Raw genomic sequence first — 14,247 nt, 5'->3', positions numbered from 1 at the left:
CTTTTATTATAAGCAGCAAGAGTGGAGGCACACACACACACACACACACACACAGAGTGGACTGATGACAAGTGCTGCCTCTACCTCATCTGACAGCTAATGGCTTCATTAGGAGCAGCGTGTTATTTGGCTGACTTTGGGGAGATGCTTGTTAATGAGGATAAATAGATTCACACCTGAGCAGGGCGCCGCCCGGTCACAGCAGCAGCAGCAGCAGCAGCAGCAGCAGCAGCAGCAGCAGCAGCAGCAGCAGCAGCAGCAGCTAATGTGGGAACTCTGAAGCAAACATGACTGCAGCCAACCAGCTTTTGTTGAGTGGAAGTTGACGAAGGGACCGAGCCGTGTCCTTCCTTCCTYCCTCCCTCCCAGCCTAAACACACGGTGGTGTGTTTTGTTTTTCCTTGCCAGGCAGACTTATTAGTGAGTGTCTGATTAGCACCAGGAGGCCAAAACAAAGAGCAGTATGTCAAAGCAATTAGCCCTAGTGTTTACCTCTCAGCTCCTGGGCTGACTGCAAATGCATCTAATCCAGGGGAGGAAGAGGAGCGCGTGGCGCGTCAGCGCAGACCCGTTGCAGGGAGGAAAAGGGACGACAGATGCTCTACAGGCAACAGTGTGTGTGTTATAGTGTGTTTGTGTGTGAGCAGCCCTTCAATCCATCTGCCTTCCTGCCCGCCTAAATCTGTGTCCTCTGCTGTCTGGTCCTGACAGCTCTGACAAACACACTGCTGGTTAGAAGGCTTCATGTTCTCGTGGGAGCGTGTGGGGGGTTGTGGGGGGTCGGATGTGGGGGTCACTGGACAGACAAAATGGAAGCAGGCGAGACTGATCATTTGCATAGAGAACAGGGCCTCTGGAACACTGCATTTAACAGGAACTCATTATGCACTGCGCGGTAATGCCACCTAGYGGTAGCTGCAAGCCTCTGCACTTTGTCTGCACTTAAAATCAGGAGTAAACAAAGTGACATAAAGCCTGGTGGGCCTGGAGTTAAATATCCCAAATGTCTAATACAAAAATTAATTCTCAACATCGATACATTACCCAAACCACTTGTACAAAATGTGTACTCAGTTAAATGAAATATGTTGATTCGTCTTAGTAACTATTGTATGGCAGAAAAACACATCTTCACCCAGAGACAAGGTTAAATGCAGTCCCGTCTCACTTATACAGTATGGAAAGGCTTTTTCAATTCAATTTAATTCAAAAATACKTTATTGATCCCAGAGGGAAACTGGGTGTTGTAACTCATTTAACTAGTAGAAGGTGATGGCTGTGGGCAGGAAAGATCTGTAGTGGTCTGTATTACAATGAAATTGAAGAAGTCTTTTTAAAATTATTTAAACCACACTGCCAGTGTATTTTCACATGGATGTCAAAAATACTTGCTTTCCTCCTAATCCGTTAACATTGTTGCCATTCATGCACTTTAATCACTAGCAATTATCATTTGAACTTGAGCACATTTGCCAAACTCAAGGCCCGTGGGCCAAATGTGGCCCAGATATCATTTTATGTGGCCTTTGAGAGCTTCAAAGAGACTTTTAGGTAGGATTCTGGAAGCAAGTGTCAACACTTTAAGCCTGGCGCATCTGAGGTTTCTGAAATTTGCAGAGGGTGGTAAAAAACAATTTATGAATGGAAATATATGGTACGGTGCCCCGAGGCAGATGAAAGCAGGTGTCAGAAAGCAGAACATTGTGTCCTTACAATGCCACATAACTAAACGCCTGGTTTCAAAGATGCATTACCAAAGCTGTCTGCTGAAATAATTTTGTTTTGGTTCAACAAAGTATTTRTAGAAAATGTATTTGTGTAAACCTTTTTTTATTTTCCAGCTAATTCAATTTGGATGAGTGAACTACTTTGGGTAATTGTCGGAATTTATATCGTTTTAGTCAACACCACAACATAAAAACTCCAGAGCCAAAATATTGTCTCGATGTCTTCAGGGCCATCAAAAGAAAGTAGAAGGTTCTCCATCATATCATACATGACAGAGTGCATCACATACACTTTGAGCTCATAACATAACATCCCCACATGATGCTGCCTCCTCCGTGCTTCAGAATGGGGGGACTTATGTGCGTCTGAGGGGATTAAAAGTATTGACTTTGTATTACATGCTGTTTTTTTTAACATAAAAATCCCTTATAATGTAAATGGACCAAAACAGGTTTTGGCATTTGTATTAACCTCGTGAAAGGTGAGTGTTCTCTTTATCTGTTAGCAAAATATCACATCAACCACAGGATGAATTTTAGATGGCTATATTTATTACATAGTTTTTCTCAATGCTTCTCTTCTGTTATCTAGTTTCCCTTTGAATCTCTTTCTTCATCTTTCTCCTTTTCTTTTTCCTTTTTCATCTCCACGTCCATTACATCTAAACCCAAAAAGAATTTCTATTAAAGTTTAAATATATATCAAACGGAGCATCATGGTAAAATGCCGCGTTTGTGAAAGTAAAATGCTGGGCCTAATCTTGACACTCTGAGTTTCACACTGCTGGGCAGTGGACGGTGTGGAAAAAAAAAAGTAATTATTGGACGCACATCTACAACTGATTAACTTTTGGAGTCTCAGATCAAGTTAGTTTCCACAGCCAACTGACCTAAGCAAACACAACTCTTACTCAATCAGGTTTACAAATATTGAACTAAAAATTGGTGTGGTTGTATCTGACATTCAACACCAACAAACCTGAGCTCTAATTATGCGAGATCTCAAGATCTGGCACGATCTCGTTATTTACAAGATTTGACCAACAAAGCTTAAATTTAATTTTTCAACATAGGATGATTTTTTTAAATTTATTTTAAAAATCATGGCATAAAAGGTAAGGTGATTTGAAGGCAGGTGATTTGCAATCCTTGGGCATGTATTTAGATCTTTCACGTAAATAGATTAAAAAAAATTCCTAACGTCACTCACAAAATGTCAATGCATTATATGATACAGTGAATCACAGCAGCTGCATGTCAATAATGATCTTTAATGTCAATATATACAGAACTTGAAAGAAAAAAATAGAATTTTTAAAATCAAATGAAATAAATACAATATCATACAATTTCCACAATGTCTTTTTGAAGAGAGATTGATGGAAATATTTTCTTTATTTCAGCCTCTCTGGTTCGACGGGGTGCGTCCCGTCCCCACCAGAGAAATCCATACACCTCCACCACATGCTCTTCATCTTTAATCAACATCACACACATGTATTTATATTTATAGACATATAATCTTTCTCTTTTTTCTCAAAACAATATTTTTCTGCTATCACGACCACACTGTTGTGCCTTCATATTCTTGGCATTTTCAGAGATCCATCAGCAGCTTATGTTACCTTCTGATACATTTTCAGCATCACAAAGTAACATGAGTCAAATGCAGTTTTGTTTGTTTAAGGGAAATGAAATACAGATTCTGTCCAAACATGCATTTATGTTCCCAAAAGTGCTGGTATAATGATTTTGATCCTGAGGTACTTTATACTTCAGCCATAAGCAGAATTTCTATATTTTTATTTCTTTATTTTGTTGTTTTGAGTCCCAGAATGTAAACAGTCTTACAGTGTACCTCAGTCAATATCATCTGTTCTACCACCCTCAACAGAAATCTTTACTTCATTGTGAAGAAAAGAAATTCAAGACACAAAAAGCAAACACAGGGAGGAGAGAGAGAACTGAGGAGGAGGATGGTAGAGTGGTGATGAAGAGCAGTGGGTGAGGGTGTGGGGGGCACAGTTTAACCAAGCAGCTTTGAATCAGCCAATCACAGTGAAGGAGAACATCAGCTGGTGCGTTTCTTCCCCCAACAAGGAGGAAGAGCGAATGAAAGGCGAGAAGGGCGAGTGCATATGAGAGCTGTGGAAATAAATACGAGTCCGTCTCTCAGCAGTAACAGATATGTGAGTTTCTCCTCTACGTCTTCGACCGACTTCCCTGCTGTCTGTGTGAGCGTGTTTCTGAGTGCTGATGCTGGATGTGTTCAAATAAATATTTGTAAGAAAAGTGGGGGGGGGGGCGTTATGTTTGAACTGGCCAACACTTGGGCGTGAGTGTGTGAGCTTGCTCCTCTGTGTTTGAGTCGGCGAGCGTGAGGTGAARGTTGAAGGGCGAGAGACGTGTGTCTACATGTCTGTTGAGGTGAGTTTTTTCATGCTGCGTCTCTGGGCTAAACTGGACGCTGCTACAGGTTCCAACACCGGCTGACTCGTCTTCTGACTCAGAGCTGAATAGGTTGCAGCCATCGCTCCCTGGAAGAAAAAAGGGACACCACGAGTTAACCACAGACTGATAGTAATGCATCCTTTTTGGCAGGGATTCACAAACATTTTGGTTGTGAACACACGATAGTGAMAAAGGCAACCCCAGCTGCTGGTTTAAAGACAGATTTTGCTAAAATCTCTTTTAAACAGAGACATAATGACAACACTTTTCATTTTAACATGTCATTTGATATGCAGTGGAGGGCATAACTTTAGTCATCACTAACTGCTAATCTGCTAAACAAAATTAACTTTGCAAATGGCAAACAGGTAAAAAAATTAGTGGAAGCTAACTCAAGGCCATTTATTAGCGAGGTCCCAATACTCGCACTGCATCCTACAGCCCTCTATGACATGTACTTAGTCCAAGTGCAGATAAGGGTGTGAGTGGGCAGGTTACAAGTATTCAAAAATGGGAAAACGGGGACAGTACAGGTTAGGTTATCGACTTGCTCCTGTGCGTCGTAACTGCAACATCCAAAATGGTGAGACCAATAGCTGTTTTGGCATTTGTACTGCTAATAGTACAACAACAACAAGCAATCGTTTTTAGGAGAAAGCGCATGAACCAAAAGGAGGCTTATATGCCTTCTTCTTCTTTGGTTTTATTGGCAGTTGGCAGACTAATTTCAGTGCATTACTGCCACCACTACTGGAAGGTGCTCGGTGGGCACTGCCATAATTGTGGGCAATGCGCTTCATGCGCTCGAACCCTTCAGCAGGAAYGTGTTTGAGGAACACAGGAGTGTGAGTATTGGGACCGGGCTATTTAAACAAAGACATATGTGATATTAGGGCCAGGCAATTAATCAGATTTTGATCTTGATTACGATTTGGCTTTTCAACGATCATGAAAACATTGATTGAATTTCACAGTTGACGTTTACACTGTTTTGTGTTGTGAGTCCAGCGCCACTGCCAGCATCCTCCCATAGCCAAAGTTTCACTTAGTCTAATTGTTTCAAAAATATTTGAAATCCTGAGGGAAACATTGTTTGTTTGTGTTCAATAAATTTATGTTATCAAAGTGAATGAATAATTTTTTAAAATAATCTAGATCTCAATTTCAATCAAAAAAAACTGTGATTATAATTTTTGCAATAATCAAGCAGCCCTGTGTGATATCCACAGAAACATCAGAATCGACAGAAACAAATGTATGATTGACTTAAAGTTAGCAGAACTGGGACAACATTTAGAAGAAGATAACTGGTTTTCTAATTTAGCGAAAACCCTAATCTGCTAAACAAAAAGTTAGCTTTGGTATTAGCAGAACTGTGCCCACTACTGTTAATATGAAATTATCCAAGGACCCCTTACTTGGCTTTTATGACCCACACTGGGGTCCCGATTCACCACTGGTTTATGCGTACATATTTAAACTCAAAGCAGCAAGACTAATCCTATGTTTACTAATAAAAGTTAGGAGGTTGTTTCTTTCGGTGTTTACTGGAATAAACTAGATTTTAGGTGATTTACTTCCAGCTTACAAAAATGTATTAAAGTCAGAACCACAAACTAATAATGCTCGTCTTGGCATGTTTACAACACGTAAACAAAACAATTAAATACAATTAAATAGGAAAGGTGAGGACCCAAACTGTGGTCTGTCCTGACAGAGCTACAGTGGGTCAGGGTGAGGACTCTACATTTTCCATTGGTGTATTGTTAGGATGTGTTTGACACAATTATGTAAAGCCTGCACACAAAATAAACTGTAATTTTCAAAAACTGGCAGAACAAATTGTAAATGGACAACTTGTTCATATCTTGGTTGCAAACACTCAAAATTCAGCAAGTGTGTAGCTGAAAATGTGCCTATTTTCTTGCAATTTAGAGTTTCTAACTAGTCTGGAACAGTTACAGCTCAGTAAGAACATGGCATTAATCACATCCTCAGGAAGTAATCAATGGATGTACATCCACAACTGATTCATATTTGGAGTAAACAAAATTCAAAATGGTCAACAGCTTATCAACCTTAGTAAATATGAAATTTTACACATACTGAGCTAAATATTTCTGTGGTTTTAGTTGAGAGTCATGGATCATGGTAGCTCAGTGGTCAGCTATATAGAGACACTTTTGTTTGTTTCACTAAAAGCTAAAAACATTGACACAGTTCAGTTCAAAGATTACAAATATTAATATTTTTATTACCGAATCAGCTCAAAGTTGTGTAGATGAACATATTCCTATTTTTTGCTTATGAAAAATTTGAAGAGGCAGAGAAAACTTAATGTTTGGATTAGAGGTAGATCAATTTATCAGATGACTGATTTTAATTGACCAATAAAAATACAAAGATGAAGCAGCTGCTACAGCCAGCTCACTGTAGCAAACAATCTAAACAAGAACATAAATTTCATTTGTTCAACCATCCACCTTATCCATCTCTACACATTTATGTGTCAAAAGTTATTTTAATTATTACAAATACGTTTATTTCAGATAATCAATTATATTTTATTTTACAGATTATTATTATTAACACACATTTTAGTTACAAATAAATAAAGTTGGTGTGCTACATCAGCTGCTCTGATTTCTAAAGCTACACACTGGTAATAAAAAACTCAAATAGTTTGACCTAAAATTTCGATAAACAGACTAAAGTCGTCTTAGACTCTGTGCTGGACAAAATGCCTTAACAAGGCAGAAAACTGGATTCTAGTGTCAATAAGAAAAATGCTTTTTAAAATAAGCAAAGTCTTCATGTTAGTTGTACATAAAACTGCACACAGACTGAAATAAAAACTATTAAAATGACAAGCACAAGTACCTGATATTTTAAAAAGTATAAAGGTTGTATTATGCTACAGATGTATGCCAGTTCTCAAAACAAAGCAAAAAAAGGAAATTAAACTAACAAGCAAACTTGTATTAAGAAAATCTTGAAAAAAAATAAAATAAAATAAAATATAAAAAACAGAATTTATCATCACAGCCTGTGAGGACAAAGACTCCAAATCCTTTATTTAACAGAAAGTAGAATAAAAAAAAACTCACTTTGACCAGATGTGGTGCATCGTGTCGTGTTAGCTGGAAGTGTGGTAGCGTGTCTCTGCACGTGATCCAGGAATGCTTCAGAACCTGCTCTGCTGTGTATCGCTGGTGAGGATCTACATGGAGCATGTGAGACAGCAGGTCCTGGAAGATAAACATTTACAGCCAAACAAATAAATCAAAGTAACACAGTCTCTTTGAATTTGTATTGTTATAAATGTTCATTTGTGTTGCTATATTAGTATTTCTGCAGAAAAGACAAGTAGSTTAAGAACGGAGGTTGACTTTTGAATCATCTCTGTTTTACTGTGAATGTAGAAATCTAAAACTTAAATCACTAAGCACTAAAGACAAGTATGAAAGACTAATTTATAAAATCCAAAAACTATTAAAAGACTGAACAACTGGACTTCTATTCTGCAGCTGAAGACATTTCACTTCCCATTTGAAAAGTTTTAACACAGCAAAACTGGAGCAGGTGCAGTCCCAGCTTTAAACTGTAATAAAGGCACCATTTATGCAAGTTATGCAGACTAATCCCACTCCCCTCCCATCACCTCACACAGAAATATGACAGAGAGAGTAGAAAATACTACAGAAGAGCCAGAATGAGCACCTTTGAGGAGTCTGATACAGTATCCCAGTTCCCGCCTGTCAAAGAGAACTTTCCTGATCCGATCCGTAGAAGAATCTCTTCTGGCGTGTCGTTTGGTCCGTTAGCAAACGGTGTGTACCTGATAAATAAAAAAAACACAATCATACACTATACATCCAAGTTTAAAGTCCCAGCACAAAGCAAAGTTAGTGACATAAAAACTCMACTCTTACTTCAAGGTTAAATTGACAGTATTAGTATGGTTTATATATTATGGTTTATACCCTGCCAACATGGTGTACAGTAGAACTCCAAGGCTCCATATATCACAGGCTGCATCATAACCTTGTCGCATTAGTACCTTTAAAAAAAAGACAAATTAACAACACATTACAAAAACAAATTATGATTAGGGTTTTTGTATAATAAATATTTTTGCCCATTATGTCTTTGTATCCATAAATCTAAACTCTGTTTTAGATCCAACATCTAGGATGTTTTCTCTCAGTTTGTCTCACCTCTGGTGCCACAAAGTTGGCGGTGTAACAGGGGGTCAACAGCAGACCGTTTCCACCCCGAAGCTGCTTGGCGAAGCCGAAGTCACAGATCCTGATGGAGTCAGGATTCCCAGAGTCATCCATGTAGAGGATGTTGCTGGGTTTCAGGTCTCGATGTACCACCTGTGGAGGTTAAAACCTACGTTCACATTGCAGGTCTTAATGTTTGAATCTGATTTTGTTTTTGTGTGGATKTTCTTATATTTTAAATGTGACCTCCATCAGACTCCAGTATGAACTCTCCATGACACTGATGTGACCCGCACGCACAGAAGATGACATGATGTCACATTCAGTTTACAGAAGTAAATATTGACACTACATGTTAGTACGGGTGAATCGATTCTGAAATTGGGCAATCAGAGCAGATTAAATATCTGCTGTTTGTTTGCTTTAGTGTTTACATTTGAATTGGTCTCTGGTTGGCTACACTAACTAACTAACTAACTAAATAAATAAATAAATAAATAAAATCAGATTTGTCAGATACAGACTGTCATTAAAACCTGAAATGGGTAGCATTTGCCTGCAGTGTGAATGTAGCTCAGCTTGTGTTTTTGTGTGATGAGGTGTTTCCTTACGCCTTGGCAGTGGAGGTAGTCAACAGTCTTGGTGATGGTGTACAGCACAGCACTGGCCTCYCTCTCAGAGAAGAATTTCTGCCTGAGAATTCGATCCAGCAGCTCCCCTCCCTTCATCAGCTCTGTCACCAGGTACACATACCTGTCCTCATCGTACACCTACAACATGCAGAGCCAGTCACAACACACGACAGTATTTATCAACCCTGGCAGAGAAAATATGGGATCACGACTCACTGAAGCCATTTATTGAGCCGTTTTACTTTCAGAAAATAAAATCATGGATATGACACAAAAATTAATCACAGTTTGTAAAGCAAATCTCTAAAAATATTACTTAAAAAACAGTAATTTGTTATCAATCAAGTGAATGACTTTGGTTGGATTTCTTAAACTAATACCTAAAGATCAATACATAAATACAAGCCTAAAGAATAAAAAATACTAAAGACTCGGATAATTCAGTAGAGTGTGTGGTGAGAGATTTTCCCTTTCCCCTGAAGATCAAGTCTGAAGCAAGTAAAACAGAAGATTGTCAAAGAAAGAAAACTAAAGTCGACCACGTTAATAAATATAAAATAAATAGTAACATGCAGTTTAAATTTATAGTAATATGGGATTTACATTTTAATGTTGTAAGCTGACTAAATGTTTTGATGTATAAACTGTATAAGTGTAAAGACAACAGATAAATGTGAAAGAATAGAGACATATTGGCAGCTTTGATCCTAAATGGCTGACTTCCTGTGGGGACTGGACCACCAAGAGACTTTTTTTTTGTTACCAAATTTCATGATTCCAGGTCCAAGCATGGCTTGGGGCTAATGCTGCGTTCACACCGAACGTGACTTCAGCGTCAGGTTTACATGCAAAGTTTATGGTGGACACACGTCAAGCAACGTCGGGAAGTGCTGCGGCTCGTCTAGCGCGATTAGAGCGGTGCGATTTGAACGATTTGAGCGTTCGACGCGCTTGACGCGTAATTCGGAGTTGGAAAATCTGAACTTCTGCAGCTCGATGCAGCACGTCAACCAACCAGAGAGACTCCAATGTGTGACGTAGTGACAGATTTTCGATGGGACAGTTTCTTGAATGATGTCCACTAACCTGAAACAGATGGACAGGAGCTCTTTTGCTGAAATCGAGTGTCTGTAGTCGGTGTCCTGGCAGAAGAGCACCGATACAGGTCAGAGGCTCATCAAACTGGACTCGGGACAAAAATAGTTCTGAAAGCGAGCCTCGCAGCTCGCAGCTCCTGGGTGATGAAACTCACCAAACTCAGAACGTCTCTGAATTATCAGGTGAATTAACTATGAATTAATTATCCGATGAGCGCGACGTGCTCTTGGTCTCAGTAAATAAAGCAAAGCCACATCCTATATTTCATCTGCCATTAAACAGAGACCGACTGGGGGGGGGGGGCTATCGACATGCTAAACGCACGTCAAGTGCTTCAAGTGCAATTTTGACTCGTGTCTGTTTGACCTCAAAGTGAACACTCTGAACACACATTTTGACACTGAAATCACATTTGGTGTGAACACARCATAATTTTTGTAATAATTGTAGGGGATGCTGCCAAGTAATTAGGCCACACCTCCCCAAAATTGGACTGCATTCCAGTAGTGGGGTGGTTTAGGATCGAACATAGTGAGTTGGGCGCAGATTGGCTGAAATATGTGGAATTTAGAGCCAAACATATGTGAACGGTGTGATGTCTGAATTCACCCCACCAMCATGATCACGCCTTTCTCTATAAAGTGTTCATGCTTCAAAGCAGGGGAGATCAAGTTTTTACAATTTGTTGGTGATTAGGTCAAGAGGGTCAGAGATTGAGCTCTCCAAGCCAAAAAAAGTCACTTCCTGTTGTCAGGGGGCAGGGTTTTGATGATGTCATATGACCAGATGGTATGGTCGGACATGCAACATGGATGACTCATACAAAGTTTGGTGTATTTTAGCCTTTCTATAAGAAAGTTACAGCTTTCTGAAGTTGTAACAGACGGACAGAGAGCATTTCTACTAAATGAGGTGTTGGAAGAGTATTGGTCCAATAATAAAAAGGTGCTTCAATGCTTTTGTACTGGCAACTTAAAAAAATGTGAATGAGTAAGTTGCATTTAACAGATCTGTAAAAACTGAAATCTGGCTTAAAGAAAACCTTGTTTTGCATCAGTGAAGTATGTAAATCAAATACATCAAGTTGCCAAAAAAAACAAAAAACAAATATGAGGAGGCAAAACAAAGTACTTGAAATACTACAAGAATCTCACTTTTTTTAAAATGTGATTTACAAAAGCCAGATTTGTCATTGTGGCGACATTTTTCAAACAGAACAAAACAGCTAAATTAACATTTACCAAGTGAGACCATATCTTTGCCAGGGTTAGCTATTTTGTAGACTTAAAATACCTTGAAAAGCTGACATAAAAATCTTACTGACGTCTTTCAGGGTGATGATGTTGGGGTGCTGCCCGTATCGCATCAAGATTTCAATCTCTTCAGAGGGGTCCCTCTTACTTTTATCTATGATCTGAGTGAAACAAAACAGACAGAAATTATCACTCTAAAAACAGAGAATATTTCTCTGCAAATTAAATCTGTACTGCCCTCTGCTGGTGTTGTAGCCTGCATATTCACTCTCAACATGATTACTCTGGATACTGAGGCTAACTAAGATGTTCTGAAAGTACAAATAAATTAAAGGATCACCACAGCTACCTTCACAGCATATTCCATGGCAGAAACTCGGTTTACACAGCGTTTACAGATGGAGTAAGATCCAACCCCGATGTCTTCCTGCAGCTCGTACAGATCTGAGAACTTGGCCGAACCGCCATGAACCTGGAAACAACCAGAGTCAAAACATATCAACATGAATAAACATGTCCAAAGCAAAGGGTTCTGTCACTGTGTGTCTGTCACAAGACAAATAAAACTTATCATTTTCACCTGATGTGACTAATAGAATTAAACAGCTCCAAACAACTAAAGTGTGTTTTATATACAAACACTGTAGCCATTTTTATGTCCAAAATGTCCTATTTATTCAGCGGACCAATCAATCTTCCAAATTTTACGATAAAAACATTTTACATCAAAAACATCAAATCCATCTGGAATGGTTTCCAATAAATAATACAAAAGCCCTGTCACACTAACATTTTAGACAACTTAGGCCAACTTATGAAAATTTTAAAGACATCTATGTTGAAGATGGAAATGAAAAAAAATCAACTGCATGCCTCTTTTAGATGTGTATACTGTAATGCTAACAAATTGATCAAATATACTTTATTAGTAATTTAAACATAAAAACTATTTTATACATTAGCATACGTTGTCTAAAACGTTAAGAGTGTGACGGGGCCTTTAGTACTCGTGGCACAGTATGTGAGTAATATCCTTGGCTGTTACTGAATGAAGGTAAAGTAGCACATTTTCCACAGCTGCCAAGATGTATCCTTTCTGACACTGTGAATATATTAAATCATACAACAGTCCTGTTGCCAAAATGCAAGGACAAAAATGACGCACAGGAGGAGCACAGATCCATCACCCCCAAAAGCAACCTTCTCTTTAAACAAGTTTCTGAACCCTCCCAGAATAAGTCAATTATCTTGCATAATTGATCCTGCGGATTATGTGTGATTTAGTCAATAAGGTGTCTGCAATTAGCTGTGACCTATAAGAGGATGGATAAACATGTCTACTCCATAAACAACTTGAACTGCTGAAGAAAGTCACAGAAAGGCTGCAGAACGTGTGCCTTTAGTGGTCTAAGATGATGAGTGACCCTCCACTAGCGGCAGCCACAACTCTTTCCTACAACAGAGCTYATTTTTCCTGTCAGTTTTCAAAACGTCATTTCTCTGAGCTGGTTGCATTAATCAGCACACATGCAATCTGCCTCAAACTCTTCACTTGTCATTGATACTAGAAGATATAGCTCTCTCAAAACTAAATTTATTTCTGTTTTTCACATTACAATCAGCACTTTGATATCACTCAAGTTCTCTTTTTCTTTGTAGCAGGGTTTGCCATTGCTGATTGGACGACAGAATGAAGTGACCCACTCACATTTCTCATGCATAGTAATACAGGGCAGGGTGATTGCCATTTGTGTGTCAGCTTAATTGGATGTTCTTGTGAAAAAATATTCAACAAAATCAGATGCGAGCAAGGCTTTGTAATTCTGAATAGTTCTGTTAGCAGATATTTTTCCATTTTTATGAGTACACTCTCAGAGTAAAAACAACACAGTTTGGTCCCAGCATTACCTCTGCTTTTATCTAAAAGAAATAGTTCAATATTGATCAAATGTCATGAGTCCTAGTCAKGTGTGAACAGATATTCCTTAAAGGTGAGGTTTACTCAACTAAAAAGATAATTTATTTAACTAATACGTTAAAGGGATAGTTCAAACATTCTGAAGTGGGGTTTAACAAAATCAACCCTCAGTTGTCACAAAGACAGAAACTCTCTTTAGCAGTGGTTCAGCTCAGACTGTATCGATGATCTAACAAGAGCACTGCAGGGTCGGAGCAAATGCTTAAACCTGCTTACATTTAAGCAATAATAGTTTTTATTTAGGTGTTTTCACCATGTAATAAATAAATTAGATATTTATGTTGTTCGGATGTTGAAGGAAAAAAGTAGTCTCTCCCCGACAATTAAATAAGGAGGGCTGCCAGTCACCGCCCCCCAACACACACACACACACACACACACACACACACACACACACACACAAACAAAAGTTTTGTTACTTCCGATTGTGGCAATAGGATAAATGGCGTTGACTTCAATTTACCAACGTGGAGCTCTGCTACAACCCCAACAAGATGTATCTATGCACCTATTGCTATGCATCTATACAACAAAGATCTAAAACTGAACTACGAAACATTAAACTCCATARGTTGCATTTGGTTATAAGTATATTTCATGGTTTACAAAGGCTAAATCTATAAAAATCATTACGTGTCAATAAAAGATGAAAGACAGATAATGTTTTTTATGCAATTCTCAGAAAACAACTGTTTTACTAGTGGCTTCAAATTCATTCGAGGTGGCCACCACATCCAAGCAAATTTAGCAAGCACAAAAATTATTAAACTAAGTTAATTTAAAAATACTGAGCTAAAATTTGAGGAATAGTAGTAGTAGTAGTAGTAGTAGTAGTAGTAGTAGTAGTAGTAGTAGTAGTAGTAGTAGTAGTAGTAGTAGTAG

At 38.6% G+C, this 14,247-nt stretch overlaps 1 protein-coding gene across 1 annotated transcript in view; it reads right to left on the bottom strand.

Moving 5' to 3' along the window:
- Positions 1-2,978: 2,978 nt before the first annotated feature.
- rps6kal (ribosomal protein S6 kinase a, like) overlaps positions 2,979-14,247 on the bottom strand; it is a 26,916-nt gene continuing 15,647 nt past the window's right edge. Inside the window, exons 15-22 of the mRNA XM_014022072.1 lie at positions 11,737-11,859; positions 11,459-11,548; positions 9,016-9,174; positions 8,396-8,557; positions 8,162-8,238; positions 7,899-8,016; positions 7,286-7,426; positions 2,979-4,264 (exon numbers count right to left, since the gene is read on the bottom strand). Coding sequence (XP_013877526.1) covers positions 4,139-4,264; positions 7,286-7,426; positions 7,899-8,016; positions 8,162-8,238; positions 8,396-8,557; positions 9,016-9,174; positions 11,459-11,548; positions 11,737-11,859 — 996 coding nt within the window. The 3' untranslated portion in view covers positions 2,979-4,138. The remainder of the gene's footprint in view (positions 4,265-7,285; positions 7,427-7,898; positions 8,017-8,161; positions 8,239-8,395; positions 8,558-9,015; positions 9,175-11,458; positions 11,549-11,736; positions 11,860-14,247) is intronic.

Source organism: Austrofundulus limnaeus, unplaced genomic scaffold, assembly GCF_001266775.1.
Source record: "Austrofundulus limnaeus strain Quisiro unplaced genomic scaffold, Austrofundulus_limnaeus-1.0 Scaffold317, whole genome shotgun sequence".
In the NCBI taxonomy this organism is placed as follows: domain Eukaryota; kingdom Metazoa; phylum Chordata; class Actinopteri; order Cyprinodontiformes; family Rivulidae; genus Austrofundulus; species Austrofundulus limnaeus.
Note: the sequence above shows the minus strand (reverse complement) of the source record. Positions and strands in the feature narration are given on the sequence as shown.